The sequence below is a fragment of the Equus asinus genome, chromosome 11, assembly GCF_041296235.1.
Source record: "Equus asinus isolate D_3611 breed Donkey chromosome 11, EquAss-T2T_v2, whole genome shotgun sequence".
Taxonomy (NCBI): domain Eukaryota; kingdom Metazoa; phylum Chordata; class Mammalia; order Perissodactyla; family Equidae; genus Equus; species Equus asinus.
Genome location: NC_091800.1, coordinates 47,689,720 through 47,709,423, shown reverse-complemented (window position 1 = coordinate 47,709,423; position 19,704 = coordinate 47,689,720). Strand labels below are relative to the sequence as shown.

General features: G+C 34.5%; 1 protein-coding gene across 2 annotated transcripts in view; it reads left to right on the top strand.

The window, feature by feature from the left end:
• Positions 1-19,704, top strand: part of KLHL1 (kelch like family member 1) — a 334,991-nt gene that overhangs the window by 199,585 nt on the left and 115,702 nt on the right. For both annotated transcript variants that reach the window (XM_014860009.3, XM_070480883.1), the window contains exon 5: positions 11,015-11,227. In XM_014860009.3, the coding sequence (XP_014715495.2) occupies positions 11,015-11,227 (213 nt within the window). The remainder of the gene's footprint in view (positions 1-11,014; positions 11,228-19,704) is intronic.

The window sequence follows — 19,704 nt, the reverse complement described above, 5'->3', positions numbered from 1 at the left end:
CCATCACCTTTACCCATCAAGTTTCTGAATAACAAGTATGAAAAATTGATAAACTTGAAAGTCAGGCAAACTGTGGTAGGCAAAATTCTAAAGATTCCTCTCTCTGCTAAAATGCCCTGGTTATTCAATCAAAGGTATTGCTGTGAAGGCACTTTACAGATGGAATTGAGGTGACTAATCAACCAACTTTAAGACATAGTGATTACCTGGGATTATTTAAGTGTAATGACATGAGTGCCTAAATGCAGAAGAGGAAGCCAGAAGAGTCATTGAGAGAGATGTGGCAGACTAGCAAAGAGGAGTGATGAGGTGGAAGGGGTGGAAGGAGGGATTTGAGGGGAAAGGATTCAACCTGCCTTTGCTATATAGTCACAGGCCACATAACGATGTTTCAGTCAATGACAGACGGCATATATGATGGTGGTCCCATAAGATTAGTACCATTAGCCTAGGTGTGTAGCAGGTTATACCACATAGGTTTGTGTAAGTATATACTCTATGATGTTTGCACAATGACAAAATCACCTAACTGACACCTCTCTCAGAAAGTATATCCGTCATTAAGCCACACATGACTGTATTTAAAGATGGAGGCAGGGGGACAAGCTAAGTAATGCAGGAAGCTGAGAATGACCTTCAGCCAATGGCCAACAAGGAAATGGGACCTCAGTCCAACAACCACATAGAACAGAATTATCCCAACAATCTGAATGAGCCTCAAAACAGATTCATTCTCAAATACCCCCAAAATGAAAGAGGTTTGCCAATATTTTAATTTTGACCTTATGGAAGTTGGAGCAGAAATCCAGCTAAGCCACATTTTACCTGAACTTCTGACCTCCAGAACTATGAGATAATAAATAGAGGTTGTTGTGGGGTTTTTTTGGAGATTGGCCTTAACCTAACATGTGTTGCCAATTTGTTTTTTTCCTTCTCCCAAAAGCCTCCCAGTGCAGAGTTGTATATTCTAGTTGTAGTTGCTTCTGGTCATGCTATGTGGGGTGCTGCCTCAGCATGGCCTGATGAGCAGTGCTAGGTCCACGCCCAGGATGCGAACCAGCAAAACCGTGGGCTGCAGAAGTGGAGTGTGTGAACTTAACCACTCGGCCACAGAGCTGATCCCTAAATGGAGATTTTTTTAAGCCACAAAATTTGTGGTGACTTGTTACAGAAGTGATAGGAAACAAATATACAAACTAATCATTCTTTTTACATTCAATAGCCATAAAAAATAGTTATTTAAGAGATTTATTGTGTAAAAATATGTATTCAGCATATTTTTAGAAATAACAAATAGCCATTTTCAAATGAAACTCTCTGGAATGGCAATGTACATGGCCTGTGTGAGGTAGGAACTTTTATTTTCTCACAATAATCCCTGTTTCTTTCTACTGCATCTTATTTATAAAGTATAACAATGTTCCATGTAATTATGCTTGGTACCAACTGTCATATTTAATGTGTTGTATCTAACAATATATGTTGTGATGTAGCTAAAGGTTCTTTTATTTGCTGAGAGATAAATTAATGATATGCACAAAATTATTATGTGGCAAACTCAAGAAATAGTCATTACATATTTGTATAAGTATTAAGAGGATTATCCCTCTTTGTTCCAATTGTTTTACAAAAAAGCAAAATACACTCTTTTATTAATTAATTTCAATTTTACGGTTTTTTAGGGTGAAGAATTTTTATAGCTTGCTTTTAATTTTTCCTTGATTTTTTTGACATTGATTAAAATTATGTCTGCTGTTGAAAAAGTTTTAAAATAGGTTAAATACAAGAGAATATACTGTGCTGTGGTTTTTTAACATTGGTTGTAAGTAAGTAGTAAATTAGTCCACCCCAGAAAAGAAATAGTCTAAATCCTTTTATTAAACAATAAGTGAATGCAAAATTATAATTAAAATTGTACATGCTTCTTTAGAGACCGTTTAGCGTTTAAGATCGTAAAGTTGTAAGGTATTCTTTGTTGGAGAATGCTAATGCTGTTTTTTACTGCAAAATAATCAATGTGGTTACCTAAGCAACTTCCATAGTCACTCCTCCTTTCTTTTCTACACATCCTCTTTACCCCAGCTGTCTGGCTTTTTCAGATCATGCATATACGGACTTCCCTGACATATCACTTATGCTTACAAGCTTAAGAACAAAAGACTATATAAATCTAGGTTAACAAAACAATCCTTTTGGTTCTGAAAAAAAATTGTTTTCTGTTAACATAAGGGATAAACTGTCTTACAATTTCCTGTGAGTACAGAATGAGCGCTACCTGATAAAATATACATTTTTACACATCAAAGTAGATTCTAAAAGTCAATTTTCTACAGGGAAGACAGAAATATTATCTTGCATTAAAATCTTCTTTTTCTCATAAAGTTGTGGAGGATCGTTATTTTTGTGCTTCCATCAAGGTTTGTAACTCCTTTAAGAAAAAGTGCATGTGGTCAGGTGTCTCAGACTCTTTGCTGTAATGAAAAGAAACAGCTTTGAATATCGAGTTATGCTATCATCGCTTGATTTCATTGGCACTGATACCATTTCTCCCAGGGGCTGGCACAAACATGTGGCTTTCATAAAGACTGTGCAGAGGTTTTCACTTTCCTCCTAACTTTTCCAGCTGCTGCCATTCTCAATGATTTCTAAAAGACACCTAAAAGAAGCCTGGCAAATGCTGATGTGGAACAACTTATGAAGGAAGGGGGAAGGGATAGGTTTGGGCTCTAGAGAGGAGAAAGTGTGCCTAATATTAATAATTATAAAAATCAATACTACTACTATGACTGATAATTTACACATGCATAGTGTTACACAGTTTGCAAGGCAATTACATGTTTGAGAATAGTTAATTTTCTGTTAAACCAAAAAATGGAAGTAGAACTATTTACCTGACCAGCCATTTTTCTTGGTAGCAAATGGCATAAATGATTTTTGTGTGCTCCTTTCCTACATTAGTAGATAATATGTATCACGTCTTAAAACTTTGGAAAAATACATCTCCAGTGTCAGAAGCAGATGAAATTATGACAAGGCTTAAAGAACTGCCCCAACATAATTGCATATTCTTTGAATAACACTGTAAAGTGTAGGAATTATTTTTTTCTAACCTCAGTTGTGCTTGAAAACAAATCAGAAAAAGTTTGTAGGCTAAGTGTTGTTATAGAGCCCATTTTCAAGATGAGGAGATGATAGCTTAGAGTAAAGTGACTTTACTGGGGAGTCATGCACAGGAAGTATTAGAATTGGGATGTTTTTCCAAACCTTTTCACTGAAAAATAATAAGAAATCTTTCCACTATAATTTCTAACTCATCTTAACTCTTTAGCAACATTTTCTCAGAAAACTCTTCCAGTCATAGACTCATATATTTTTTAAGGCACCTAAAATAACAAAATTATCTTTCCTCGCATATGAAAATCTTGAAAGATGATCATCAGATATTATTTCTGGTACTGGATACAGTTTTATGATATTATAAAACGCTTCTTTTTAAAGCGTATACTCTAATATTTTGAAAGAAAAAAGTTTCTACCAATCAAGTAACTACACTTAGTGAATGGTGAAGAATTAATAAAGAATACTGGCAGTCATTCACTTTTGTCTGGCAGATTTGAACCTAAGTTGTTCTTCTGTAGCTGAGGAAAACTCAGAAGAAGATATATATACATATGATATCAAAACACACGCGATACCCATTTTGTGTACTGCCTGTATTAAACCTCACATGGAATTGTACAGCTGGATTATCAGTATGATGAGGTTTCTATACAGTGATTGCTTCATATTTGTTTTTCCTGCCTTTATTTAGAAAATGTCTGGGGCCGGCCCCGTGGCTCAGTGGTGAAGTTCCCGTGCTCCGCTTCAGCAGCCCAGGGTTTCGCCAGTTCAAATCCAGGGTGCAGACATGGCACTGCTCATCAAGCCATGCTGAGGCGGCATCCCACATGCCACAACTAGAAGGACCCACAACTGAAAATATACAACTATGTACTGGGGAGCTTTGGGAGAAAAAGGAAAAATAAAATCTTAAAAAAAAGAAAATATCTTGGGAAAGATAAAAAGATGTGTGTGAATAAGCAACAGAGAGTTTGTGAAAATGTTTACTTTTAAACAATTTGTTTTCATTACTGAAGAAGTAAGGAAAAGAAAGAAAATATTTCAGGGAAATTCAGTGAAAATTGTATCTTCTACTGTAGCATCCTTTTATGGTTTTGAAGACTAAGATCCTTTATAGAGATTGAAGAATGGTAGTTCTTTTAACCTTTGAAACATAGCACGTAAGTGAAAAAGAAGATTAATCTTCAAGTATTTGTAAAGCTGATCAATAGAATAACAAGATATTTCCCTGCAATTAATGTAAGAAAATTATAAGAAGGCAAATTTTACTTCAAAATAAGGACTATTTTCTGACAGCTATTCAGCAATGATATGGGCTTTCTTATGGGGTCATGGGTTCCCCATCAGTGAAAATAATCACTGGGTAAGCATTGCACAGAAAAACTAAATATGGTATATATTAAATTAAGTGACTTCAAAGATCATTTGCTATTCGAGATTATGTGAAGTCGCAGAAATTCTCATTTTATAATCCTGCTAGGTGATAATACGAGAATTGAACCAGATGACATCAACATTTCTTCAGTACTCTCCGAATCTATGATTCTATGAGAAATGTTTTCTTGTCTTGAGAATTGTTGTTCCGGAGAGAAAAGGCATATATCTCCTAAATAAAACTCCTCCTGGGCCTCCTTTTTTCTACTTGTAGTCTCAGCCCTTGGACTCCATTAAATCCCTCATTTTTCTCTCTTATCACAAAATGTATTACTCTTATAACATCATATTGTCCCCCCTCATTAGAAAGTGAATTTCTTAGGGGCCAGAACCTCTCTTTTTTTTTTTTTTTTGTCTTTGTATCCCTGGCATGCTTAGTACGTGCTAAGCATAAAAAAGAATAAAAATCAATAAAATTGCATTGGCTGAATAATCAGGAAAGAAAATGTAAATAATAACGAAGTGTGAATGTAAACAATACGGCTAGCAAGAGGACGCTAAAGTGAAGGGTAGAGTTAGACGCAGAATAGTAAAGTCTAACATTCAAATAAACTTGCTGGGTGTCAGATACTTCTCTAAGAACAGTACATTTAATTTAATCTTCACAACAGTGCTTTACAGTGGATATTATTTTTATCCTCATTTACAAATAAGGGGCCCAAATTCCCAATGTCACACAGCCAGTGAGTATCTAAATCCTGGCCACCTCTCCTAAGTCAATTCCTGTAATCACCATGCCACATGATGGAACCCAGATATATCAAGAAAGAAGTAGAAACAAGATCCAGGTGAGCGCTCAAGAATCAGAGTACGTGCATGTTGCATACGTCAAAGTCAGTCCAAACTAGTGAGGCAGAGGAGAACCAGAAGGAAATTAACCAAAGTATAGCTAGCCCAGGAAGTGTAATAGAGAGTGTCATAAATTTAAGGACAAGAAGCTGAACTCCTGATCCCAGCCTCCTCTTGACTAACAGTATGACCATACATGAGCCCTTCTGAGCCTCAGCGTTCTTGTCTCTACAATAACAAGGTGTGACTATCTCTTAATGAGTCTCTGTTCCCTTTGAACTCTGAGGTGGTGTTCAGCAGCAACTTAGAAACAGGAATTAAAAATTCAGGCAGGGCAAATAATCAAAAGCCTAGGAAAATTGGTTTTACCCTGAAAAGGTTAGAGTCTTGACAGCAATATGTCAGTGTAGCACCTTTAAGGTGAAGTTTTCCAAGAAGCCCTTGATAACTCAGAGAGGTGCATTTCCCCACCCTGCATTTTTAGAAAGTTTAAATTCTAGAGGCAATAGGAAAAAATATAAAGGGGTGTTGATCCTGAGATTAGACCACATTTTTTCTGGCCCCAACACTTCTTTGGGTCATGGAAATCTAATATTTCTTAAAGGCATCATTCTATAAAATAAAGAAACTAGAAATTATCATTTAAAAGATTGGGAATAATTATCATACTTTCGTAGGTTTATGTGAAAGTTTTTTAACATATCTATTATTTTAATTCCTCTTATGATGCATATTATTTTCCTGAGGTGGCCATAACAAAGTACCAAAAACTCAATAGCTTAAAACAACAGAAATTTATTCTCCTACAATTCTGGAGCTTAAAAGTCTGAAATCAAGATGTCAGCAGGGCCATGTTCTATCGGAAGTTTCTAGGGAAGAATCCTTCCTTGCCTTTTCCAGCTTCTGGTGGTTCTTGGCAATCCTTGGCATTCACTGGGTTGTAGCAGCATAACTTTTGTCTCTGCCCCTCCACCTTCATAAGGCCTTCTTCTCTCTGTGTCACCACTGTCTTCACATGGACTTCTCTCTGCGTGTCTGTCCCTCCAAATTTCTTTCTTATAAGCACACCAGTCATTGGATTAGGACTTACTCTAATCTAGTATGATCTTGCCTTAACTAATTACATCTGCAATGACCCTATTTCCAAATAAGGTCACATTCTGAGGTTCCCAATGGACATGAAGTTTGGGGAGATGCTATTCAATCCAGTACATGATGTAACAGAAAAGACTCTGCTTCAGAAGTCCAGAGATGCAGGTTTCAAACTTGCTCCTGACAATAGTAAAATCATGCATAGATCAGAATCTCTCAAATCTTACTTGCAAAGGATGCTTAAGGAATCATATTTTATAATTCTATGACTTAGGCCAAAAGTTTATATTTTTCATATTTCCATAATGAGCCTCAACCAGAGCATGTAGCCAATTCCCAGGCTTACCTTTCAGTTTTCCATTTATTTGACAGTATGAGCCACCTAAGTGTTCATCTTTCTAACCGGTAACAGTTTAAATGGGCAGTTAAACACATTCTATATCCTCTGGTGATTTGGAATGAAGCCATGGATTTGGTGGTGGTCTGGCAAAAGAATGACATTCCCATCATAACACTTAAAACAGTGATTAGGAGGTTCCTGTCACCGCTGGTCATAAAGTACAAGATGGTGAGACATAGGTCTTAACTCAGTAGCCTTCCACAGAGAGGTTTCCTTGAGTCAACCGCACTAGTGTACAATGTGTTGCTTTGGTAGTAGCTGTTAATGAAGTAAACAGCGTTACAGTTCATGGTGAAGTTATTTAAATATTAGTAAAATATTTTACTACAGCCTAATATTCATATTTTAAACTAAATCAATAACTAAAATACGATAATTGAAGAGATTTATTTATATTCTGCTTAACAGGATATTACCATCAATTGTTAGCTAACTTTTAAAATCATGTAGAGAAATGAATTTCTAATGGAATTTCAAATGAATTACTACTTATTGATATATTACCAATAATAAGATGAGGGAAAAACAATAATAGAATTAAGAGAGAGGGAGAAATGAATATTAGAAAATATGTTTATGTCAAATTCAGGAAATAATTTTTAAAAATGGTAAGAAAATTCTATTTAGAATAAGACAAAGCTGTAAATTTTTATAGCTATAAAAATTATTTTAAAATATTACGAAGCAACAAAAGTAGATAGTAGAATTTAGTCTTTACGTAATTCACAAGGATTATTGTGTCTTACGTAGTGGCAACTTAAATTTGCTTCTAAAATCTTTCTTTATAATAAATATTTCAATCTATGTGTAAAAGATGCATGTATACATATATTTCCATTTAATGGAGAGATTGTCAAAGTTTTAGAATAAATCTGTGCCATTATGTGGTCTAAATGACCCTTTCAACGTTATTTCCCAGAATTTTTCTGTGTTCATTCTCAATCAAGTTGACGTACCAAATATGGCACTTCATACTATATTACCTTCTATTATGTCCTTGTTTATATGATTTCTCCTGGCCAAAATAAGATATCTTTCCATTTCCCATTTTCTAATTTACATTCCTACCTAATATTTTAGGTCTGTTTGAAAAACTTGCCTCTACAGAGTTGACAACAGTCATTTTCTAGCCACTGCACATTTTGTAGGTGGCCCATGTGTGGCAAGCTTTTTGATGCATATCCATTTTGTTCTCTTCACTATAATTATCCAGGACTATATGTTAGGTTTCCAATAAATCTATGTAGAGTAAATGATTGAATAAACTTAAAAAAAAGTATCATACAAAAGATACACAGGCCAAAGAGTTTAGATGCCTCTTATTACTTGATCTTCTCAGATGACAAGGAGTTAGCTGGGGTGCACAAGCTGTGTCAGGAAAAGAGGCTGAATTGGTATTTTTTTTCTTCTTTGGTGAATAAAACATAATGAAACTAAATTAATTTCCAGCATCTACATGGAAAGAAACATAGGAAAATAGTAGGCAGGGTATCATTAAAAGGAGACTTAATGGAGGAAAAAAAAGAGCAAAGAGAACTTCAGAACTTCAAAATACATAGTAATAATAATAATAATGGTAATAAAGAACATAATGTATGGGCCAGTATGATGGGTACAGTACTATCTGATACTAGTTCCTAATGTCCAGTTTATTTATATCAGTGTTCATAAACAACTGTGCTTGTTAACCAAGAATGTAGTATGAGTTACAAAGATACAAAATCATAAGAATATGCTCTAAACTAGATGCAGGAATAAAAGAAAAAAAAGAATATCTACTGTAGCTTTATTAAATGAAACTATTGTCAAAGCTGTCTGAAAAAGAAATCAAACTATAAAAGGCTCTAGCTTCCTCTCAGATAGATTTCAATTTGACTCTAAGTTTTCTAGAGGCCAAATTAAAAGAGAAATCTGATCAATTTCATAATTTACAGCATCCATGAGAAAAGCAAACCAATTTACTCAGGAGAAGTGCAATTATTCCTGCCACTAAAACCTGAAAGAAATTTCTCCCAAGGGTCATTATAAAGAGGGCACTGCAAAATATAGTGAAATATGTGTTGAACAGTATCTTTATGATGGACAACCCTAAGAGTTTCATAGAGCTGCTTTTTTATAGTACCCCTCCCTATATCCTGATGGTCTACCTATACAATTCTGTGTGTAGTTTAGTACAGGCATAGATTTTTGATTAAAGTAGATGACAAATAGAAAAGCAGATGGAAAAAAAAGCCTTTCAAAGATTCTTCAAAAAAACATCTTTATCTCACTGTGGCTCCTTAGAGAAATTTGGTGACAATAAATCTCAGAACACTCGATTGGTTCATTCAGTAAATAGGTATTGGACAGCACTATATTAGGCACAGGGGACAAAACAATTTCCAGGAAATCAACTATTCTGTGATGGTAATTAAAGGTAAATAAATATGACAGATGATCTCAAAAAAAGTAAAATTGACATTCTGTTGTGAAAGCTGAAGACAATTCAAGCTTGGGATTCAGTTCCAAGGATACACTCATAACATGGGTCAGGTCTCTCTCATAAAACAGGTTTGCATCTGCTCTGACCTGCAGATCAACGGGCACTTGCTGAATATTCTACTCTGTTTTAGCATAGTCTCAATGCCTTTTGGGGAAGAGGTCTACTGCCACCCTACTTCAGGTTTTATCCTAAAATAAACATTCTATTGAGATGTCTATCAAAACCGTGGCTTTAAAACTGTGATCTAAGAAGCCTTAGTTATATCTTCCTTGAAGTTGTCTCAGGAGACCTGAGAGGAGGTGGAACAAAAGAGAAGCCAAACAGTCGGACCTTTGTCTTCTCTAACTATGCATCAACTGCAGAAGGCTTTCTGCTAAAATATGAGAAGGTTTTTAACAAACAGTTTTTCAAATGTGCTTGAAAAACATTGCGTTGCTCTACATACTATTGCCAAAATTTTATTTTTCCCTACAAAGATCCTGAATATATACTATTCACCTGCTATGTTCCAGTATTTAGATATGCATAGTCAAATGTCAAAGTCTTTGTCTCAAGGGGCTTAAACTTTGTAAGGAGACCCTTAAGTGCACCAAAGATTAGGCTGCAATTTGTTAACTGCTGTCTTGGAGATATAAATAACATGCACTGTGTACGTATAGTGGATGGGGCAGCCAGATCAAACAAGAGGGAAAACAGGGCTCAAGAAGCCCATATATAACAGGTAGTTTTTGCATTGAGTCTGGAAAAATGACAGAAATTAGGAAAACAAGATGGGCAAAATTCATTTTAGGCCATGGAGCATGTGAGGGAGGACATGTCAAACAGCATGGCCAGTTGAAAGCAAAGTAAGTAATTTTTGTGATTGGAATGCAAATAAGGTAGGAAATGAAGTATTAAAGTCAGGAAGAGGTCAGAACATGAAGACAGAATGCTTAACCAAGAGATTTGAACCAAAAGACAAGGGGGGGACCAAAAAAATAAACAAATAAAACATAATGAAAACTTCAGAGTAATACCATGAGCACATTTATGTTTTAGAAATATCATCGTAGCATTATGATAGAGGTAGACTAGAGAAGCTCAGTTTAGAGTCAGGCAGAGTAACTAGGAGGTTATGGCAGCAATCTGGAAGAAAATAAATGGAAACCTGAATTAAGCCAGAGAAATTGTCACAAAGGGAGGGAGGTATGAGAGATAATGAAAGGGGGGCACATATGGGATTGTGTGACTTCTTTAGCTTACCTGTCTTATTTTTTCCCTTCTGAATAAACAATGATGCAACTTACAGTGTTTTATTTCTCTGTATAATTTTATTCCCACTTTCTGATTCATGTATATATAGTCAAGCTTTAAAAGATTTGAAATGCTACTCTTTTCATATTCACCAAATCTTACATAGCAGTCCACTCGAAACTTGAACATTTAATCACTTAGTATATTCTGCCTGCATAACAAAGCTCAACATTATAATCCTCCAGTTATTACAAGATCTGTGCTGTCTGGGATACATTTACACTTCAATTACAATTACAATGCTTTCATCTTAACAGCTTCTAGTTTCTGAAGGATTAAGTCTCAAGGATTACGTTATAATGAGAACAAAGGTTATTGACTACTTTTCTCATTTCTTTCCGAGATGCTTTGCTAGCTAAATAAAAGTGAAGCCGGCTTTATGCCAACATGTTTTCTGCCCACAGGAAAACATAATGGAAGTTATAAGAAATCAAGAGTTTTTACTGCTTCCAGCTGAGGAGCTCCATAAACTCCTGGCCAGTGATGATGTAAATGTTCCTGATGAAGAAACCATCTTCCATGCACTGATGATGTGGGTCAAGTATGACATGCAGAGGAGATGCAATGACTTGAGCATGCTTCTTGCCTTTATACGACTGCCACTACTTCCACCACAGGTAATTACACATGATGCTGTTTTATATGCTCCAAGGTGCTGAAAAACCTTATATTAAAAGTAACATCACAACCCACTTATTATTATCTGCTCACATTTCTGCTTTTACTTTTAGTCAAATACTCTTTTTAAGGTAAATTTGATGGTGGAGAAATGATGGGTGACGAGTCATGGATCTGAATCCCATCTCTGCCACTTATGGACTCAAGGTCATTTGACTAGGAGAATGTCGCTTAATTTCTCTGATATTCAATTTCTTCGTCTATCAAATAAAATTGTACTACGACACAAAAGTTTTGTGAGGATCAAATTAGATAATATATGTAAAGTACTTAATCTCAATAGAGTATCTGGAAGATTTTTTAAATGTTGCAGTTATTAATTCCCTACTTTTGAGATCTATCTATCTATCTATCATCTATCAGAATATACAATAATATGATCATTCTCTGATGCAAATACATACTCTGTGGCCAACCTAGGGTATTTTTTAAGGCTCAATGAATGGAATGTCAAACTTCTACAGAGGGGTAAGACATATTGCTGAATGGTATATAGTTAGGAAGTAATAGCATTTAGTAATTGGAATTATGGAATCGTTGATAATTGATGCTACAGAGAATCCAGACACCAAGTGAACCAACCACTTCATTTTGTCGATGAGTTATGTAGGACACAAGTGAATTGATAAAAACACCAGATTCTCTTGGCTTGTAAGAAGGAGAGTAACTATTTTTCCCTGATTTGGAGTCTTGTGTCTTTAAACAAATTAGTAATGTTGTAAACTTATGCATGCACAACATGGTGAGCCTGGGCTTGCTGGCTTTTCAGGCTATAGTAAAAGAACCTTCAAATTGGCTCTGATCTGTGAAAAGATAGAATCAAATGTGTGTGCATACATTTTGCATGGGGAGATGCGGGAGCCCTATAACATTCACCTGATCCTTCTTTTCGATCCAAACCCCCATCAACACTTCCCCTAATGCATATATGACTAAGAAGGTAAGAAAGAAAGTTAGAATATCAGGAGAGAATGATAAGCAAGTTATGACATGTTAATAACAAGTGAAGAAATGAGAGTTATGGTCATATATTAAAATTGGAAAGTTAAAAAAAACTATACTAAAATTGGGAAATGAATGAAGCTTTATAAATAAAGTAACAATTGTGTTTCATTTGGCTGCTCAAATGAATACAAGAGTAAAAGCAGAGAGAAAGAATTTATGAAGTCCTGCCTAAACAAATTATACAAGCTTATCTTAACACCACGCTCTTACAAAAGGAAGGGAAACATGCATTTAGGTAACTTGACAAAGAATAAATGGTGAAGCCAAGCACTGGATTTTTCTGAATTTTCTACCCTAAGTTCTGTTGCCAGATATTCTCAGAACCTGGGGATCCTCTCTCAAGATAGAAATGGCCAATGATCATTATTAGCCAATAATATGTAGGTAGACATTAGCCAATGACAGATGCTGTGGCAACTGGTCTCTTTGACTCTGACCACTCATTTCAACTGATTGTTGAAATGTGGGGAGCTTGGAGTTAAACTGGTGCATAAAAATCTCCATAAATAGGAGGACACATACCAGGTATGTGACTAGGGCTCCATCTTTTCATGATATGCCTTTCCTTCATGCCCTCTTACCCTACTCTTCTGTCATCAAAAATAGGAGATGCTCTTAACTGTACATCTCATCTAAACTGTTACGTCAGAACAGAGATGTACATTCTATTGGCTTATTTGTTCCTAAGGCTACACATTACACATGGGTTTTTAATTCTTAGTGGTTCAGCTGCTTCATCTTGCTTAGTGAAACAATATTTATTAACATTAGAAAGTAAAATATTATTTTCCTTTGGTGTAACTAACCAGAGAAATGCTTTTAAGTTAACTCTTATTACTGTGTCCAATAGACATAAATACAGCATGTCTCTATTCTCCATTCCTCATCTCTCAAACTGGGAGCACTACAAGCATAATTTTGTATATACTTTCAAGCAACACAGGTACAGGAGGAAAGAGTAAAACACATTTTCCTTTCATAAAATGTCTTTGGATATAGGAGGGGCTATTACTCCCAGAACTAATATTAACGAACCACATGTCATTATAAGCATGTTCCATAAAATATTTCTAATCTTAAAAACACAGCTGCAAGGTAGGAATTATTAATTATATTATAAAGAGGGAAAAACAGGTTCAAAGAGGTTAAGTGATTTTTCAAAAGTCATGGAATTAATGAAAACTCCAGTTTTCCTGCAAATCTGGGCTCGCCAGATATGAACATACACAGAGTAATTTCTACTATGAGTCTGCGTTATTTCATTGTTTGCTCTCTAAACTGGAAGATCATTAAAATGTCCTGAATACAGCAATTATGAAGGTTCTGATAAAAACACTGAGAAAGAAAGAAGAGTAGGGAATAAGAACTAAGATGCATTTCTTTCTTTCTTTAGTTACCAAACATAATACATCTTATCTCATTTAATTTCTACAATAGCCCTATGTAGTAAATATTATTACCATTTGACAAATGAGCTAATAGAGAATCAGCACAATAGTCATCTTTCTATTAAGCTGTAGAGCTCAGATTTTACTCTAGTCATATCTCACACTAATGTGGTTCCTCTTCCACAGGGGAAATGAGTGCAAAATTTATTTCTGCAGTTGGTTTCATATTTACCTCAATGTCCAACCAGAGTTTAAAAAGAGTTTAATAGAATCTGGGATTTTCCAGCCTTTTATATGAACTTTCAAGCTGCTAAGCATGTTAGGGTCCGTAAGAGAAGCCACTATTATGATCAAGAAACACTTTTTCCTTGACCCACAGAGCCATTAAATATAGATTTTTGTCCTTAATTCTTATGGTGCTTAATGTCTAGGTCTTTTATAACTTTTAAGTGATTTGTGGATATATACTGTCTGTGTGTGTGTAATTATACTATATATGTAATAAATTACATGCAATATATAATGTTTTATATAATATGTTGCATATATTATAATATATAACTACATAATGTTTAATTGTCATGTAACAAAACACAGTATTATATTTTAAAGTACTACCAACATTTTTCTAAGGAGACTTGAGAGAAGAATTTAGTTTGTGTTTTTGTAAGCTAATTCCTACACATGTAAATGACAGATTTTGGGTAAGAGCACAACATTTGGAAAAGCAGTTGTAAGCTACTTATAATATTGTTAAGTGAAACATAGCAAAGTACTGATCAAGGCAGGGAGAAAAGGCAAAGAAGATTTCGAGATGTTTAAGACAAAACTATTAATATACAGAAAATATATGCTTCCAAAATTAAGTTAAATTAATTAACTCATAAGTACTTTTACAGCTATGAGTTTCTATGTTTCTATTTAGTTAAGGTATGGAAAAAATTTTAGAGTAAAAAAAAGAAAAATAAATATGACACTCTGTCAACAAAGAAAATATGTTAAAAGATTAATTAGGGCCAAAGAATAAATTTAGATTACTGTGAGAGTCTTCTCTATAATCAGGAGCCAACTGACAAACTTAATTTAGGCAGATTTCAGTTTAATCATTTCTCACAAACTGCATTCTCATGATTTTTCTTACAAGGCCTATTATGTGTATCTGTGTTTAGTTATTTCTTAAGTTCATTAGAGAAAATCTATTCTGATATTCTCCATTATTTATAAATTAACATATGTTACAATGAAGTATAAATTATGGTAATTTGGTATAGAAAAATATAATGAAGATGTAAATTTTGGTTTGCATTATGGATTTAGTTGGATTTGGTTTAGAATATGGCTTTCAGTTGAGAACAGTAGTACACAAAATGAGCTTCAGAAAAGAATAGAAGTAAAGACATAAAAAGACTCAGAAGCAACAATGTCTATTTTATCCTCTACTGAAATTTAATAGCTAATGCTGAAATAAATTCAATTGACTTTGGTATAGAGTAGACCAATGGAAAAGGCAAAATGAAAGAAATACATAATTTAATTATAATCTAAGAAATGGTGAATGACTTCTATGATTTTTTTAAATGAATGAGAAATAGAATTTTGCATAGTAGTTTCCATGGTTTTCCTCAATACCCAGAGCCAGAGGTTTAAAAATTTCTACAGAACTGGAAAAAAATGGAAATTTCATTTTAGAGAGTGAATGATTATAAACATAAGTATATATACATATATATTACAAGGAGGCTGCTCAAATTTGATTTACTCAGTTTTCTTTATTTTGTCTTTCAAAGATGCAGCAAAAGAACATGTTGCTATGCAATAAAGAACATGCTTTAACTTTTTGTGTAGTTTCCGCTGGTTTTAACTGGTGTTATAAGAGGTATCTTTGTAATAGGTCCTTAAATATTTATTATATATGTATTTTAAAAGTATACATAAGTACGTACTTTTGCTGCATTATTTTCTAATGTTGGGCCTAGAACTTAGGGCCAAAAGTAGAAAGTAGAAGCATGCTGCTCTACAAGTCAAGAGAATACAATCCTATATATAATCAAGCCAATGGTCTTCAGGGAAATTCAGTTTTACCACCACCAGGGACTATTTGAAAGATTGGAAATATACAGATAAATTTTGCTTCATGTCTTCGAACTGGTATTGTTTATCTCTTTTGAGACAACAAGGAGAAAGATTTCTCACAGCTTTCTAACAAGTATATCTACTCACTCTTAAGAGAAATATATAGCAGTGTGTGTGTGTTTATGCTTATGAACATTTATTTTCTGTAACAAAATGTGAGAGGAAAAAACTTGCAATGGATAACAAAATATTGCCTAGGTTTAGCGGAATATGGTTTAATCTAATAGTCAAAATAACAAAATAACAAGTAGACTGGAGAGTTTAACTTATGGAAACAGATGCCACCTCTATTCTACAGTAATTAATTCTTTCTGTGCAAAGCTGTAATAAATTTACTCCAAAAGATTCTTTATGGTGGTAATAGCAATATGAGAAAAGAGAGGTCTTCAACCTTTTACGCCACTGGAAATGTGACAGTTGATCAGACACCAGTGACATCAAGACTCTGTTGTCTATAAAAATTATAGCCGCAACTAAAAAACCTAATGAAAAGCAAGCTAATTGACAAAGAGCATGCATAAATCACAGTGTAAGATATACAGAGTAGATTTCACTCAAGTAATTTATATGTTTTGTTTAATTTTACTTCCCCAAAGCAAGCGTAGGTGAACTACTCCCTGAAAAATCCAACAGTTCTCCAAGTTTGTCAGCATAAAGATTCACTGGTTAGTGTATTACATATTTGATGTTTACAAAAGAAAAACTCTTACAAAAGAGGAAGCATTAATCAAACATATTAACACAATCCATTACTAGTCTTTGTTACTTTTTCATTTTGTTTTTGTTCTGAATTTGTTGTCTGATTGTTGTCTGATAGCTTGTTGTCTGATTAATTAATGATTACACCAGGCCATCATCAAAGAGAGAGTCCTCTCCACAAAGCTAAACTATAAGAGTCAAAAAATAATTGTGGAATAACGTTATTCTTCTCTAAAATAAACCTTAAAAATTGTTTTTAAAACAGAAATAGACAATATCTGCTCCTAAAATCTTACAGATTTATCTTAAACATTATTTAGATTCATAATCATTTAACCCGCTGTGACATTCACAAAGTTGCAACACTAAGAAAATACAGAAGCTTCTGATTTCAACACGTTTCAAGTCAAATCAAAGAGGTATTAACATGAAAAAAAGAAGGGCACATGCACAGACTCATACTTATGCACATTACTCTCTTTGGTAAAGTAAAGAGAGTAGAGAAGTTGGAACCCAATCTCAAGTCCTTTATTTTTGCTACAATATATCGTTTCTGTGCTTTAATCAAGGGTCCATCTCACCACTTTTTTTTGGTTCATATCCCTCCTTTCTTGACACTGAAATTCCTCTACTGCAATGGCCCCTTCCATATTTTATATTATCAATATTATTCTATATTGGATCTTTCCAATGAACTTACAGAAATGTGTTAAGACATATCAAGACAAAATGAACTCCTCATATTCCTTTCTACCAACTGCTGCAATCCTCTGCTCCCTTTTCCAGCAAAATATGTAAGCATTGTTTGTACTTATTACAGCTACTTATTCATAATCATCATTCTCTCTTCATCCACTAAAATCAGCTCTTTGAACTAGTCAAACCTCCATGCTGTCATTTTTTTCCGTATCTCACTTGTTTTCATCTCACCAACATCTGACACAATTGATCTGGTCCCTCTTACTCAATCTTCATGACTAATTCTTTCTACTCTTTGTTGTTGCAATGCTCCAGGACACTATATTTTCTGCATAGAGAATAGTCTTTACTTCCATACTTTTAAATACTATATGAGTCAATTATAAATTCTGACTTTATATCTCTAACCCTAAAATTTGCCAAAAGATAGATTTAAAAACCTAATTAACTACTTGACTTCTCTAATTGGATATCCAATAGCTCTTCAAAACTTCACATGTCCAAAATGGAAGGTTTCAAAGTCCCAAGACATTTTTGCACCCGGCCTAGTGGCATACTTGCTCTGTTTCAACAGCCCAGGGTTTGCAGGTTTGGATCCTGGATGCAGACCTAGCACCACTCGTCAAGCCACACTGTGGCAGCATCCCACATAAAATAGAGGAAGATCCGCACAGATCTTAGCTCAGTGACAATCTTCCTCAAGCAAAAGGAGGAACATTGCCAACAGATGTTAGCTCAGGGCTAGTCTTCCTCACCAAAAAAAAAAAGTCCCAAGACTTTTTTTCTCCCATTCTCAGTAAATATCACTACCACCCATCTTGTTGCTCAGGCCTAAATCCTAGAATCATTTTTAATTCTCCACGTTGCATTGCATTTAACATTCATTTTCTTAGGAAGTGCTTTTGACTGTACTCCAAACCATATTCTGAATCTGTTCTTTTTTTTCAACATCTCTACAGTCACATCCTAAAACAAGCCACCATCTCTCTCTTGCACTATTGAAAGAGCCTCCTATCTATTATTCTAACTTTTATGCTTGACCACTGCAATAATTTCCATTTAGCACCCAGGCAGAGTTTTTGCAGTATGAAACAATTCATCTCAAACTTAAGATTTATGCACTTAGGACAAAATCCTAATATCCCTATCCTACAAGGTCCTACAACTGTCCAGTGACTATTCCTCTGACCTCATTTCCTACCAGCTCTCAGGATCCTACAGGCACACCGATATTCTTTCTGTTTTTTGAGTGAGTCAGGTTTAATTCTTCTACAGGACATTTGTACCACTGATTCTGGGGACTGGGAAGGGTGGCACGCCAAGAGAAGAGGGTGGTGGTGATAGGAACAGTTTTCTCAGGGGCAAGCAATGAAGGCGGAGGCATAGTCTATAGAGAATTGAAGACAATGATATAACTGACACAAAGTCGGTCTGCTTTTATTGTTGCTATACCTTGGCAATTGTAAACCATGTCAGTGATGACACAGTCTACTTGCTGAGTAGAACTACCCCACCACAGCCATTTTCTGCTTCTCCACTGCCTGGAAGGTGTTCCCTCTCATCACAGAATGACTGGCTCTTTCTTCTTAAATATGTCCCATCTTAAATGTGTCTTATTTTTAGTACTTTCACCTACTATTTTCTTGCTTAGTTGCAGTTTATTTCTTTTTATATCCTTCCTTATGACTATATTTTTCAGAAAACCAGACTTGAAGTTCTGGTTCACAAAGTTCCTGACTTAGCCAGTACTGAATAAGTATTTGCTGAATCAACAAATGAAAAGTTTATGCTAGGTCTTAGGAATTCTAGCATCATTTATTTTAATAATCTGTTGATATATGGTTTGTCCGGAAGGTGAGAGAAAGTTCTACAATAGTGTGTTGCTATGGAGCTAACAGTTGGTCCTAGGAACCCTGTTTTAAAGACGGAGAGGATCACATTGATTTAGACTTTACTAAAAATCCTTTATTTAAAAAGACAATGGAAAGCAAACCTTAATAGGGTATCATCTCTCATCTCTTTGTTCTATGAGATACATTCATTAAAGATAAATTTTTCAAAACCACTCTAATACAGAAATCAGTGGTGCATTTAAAAACAAGTTGGCTACAAAAAATGTTTTCTTTTCATTGCTAGCATTATAAATCAGAAAACAAAGTCCATTTCATGAAGAAAAGAAAACCAAACTTAAACTAGTTCATAAGCATTTTTGTACATATTAAATAATATACACAGCATTTACGAAGAGGCCACACAGTGCAAGAACAATTATTTTTCTCAAACATTAAAGAGAATTTCATTTTTTATTCATGCCTTTTTTATATAAGAATGATAAAATTAAAATAGGATATAATGATTTGTAAGAGGACTAAGAAAGATTGTGGAACGTTTGTAACATAGTGAAAGCCATTTAAATCATTAAACCTTTTCCGATGATTTTACTTTAGGCTTTAGAGAAATTTGAAATAACACTTGAAGCCACTTTAATATTT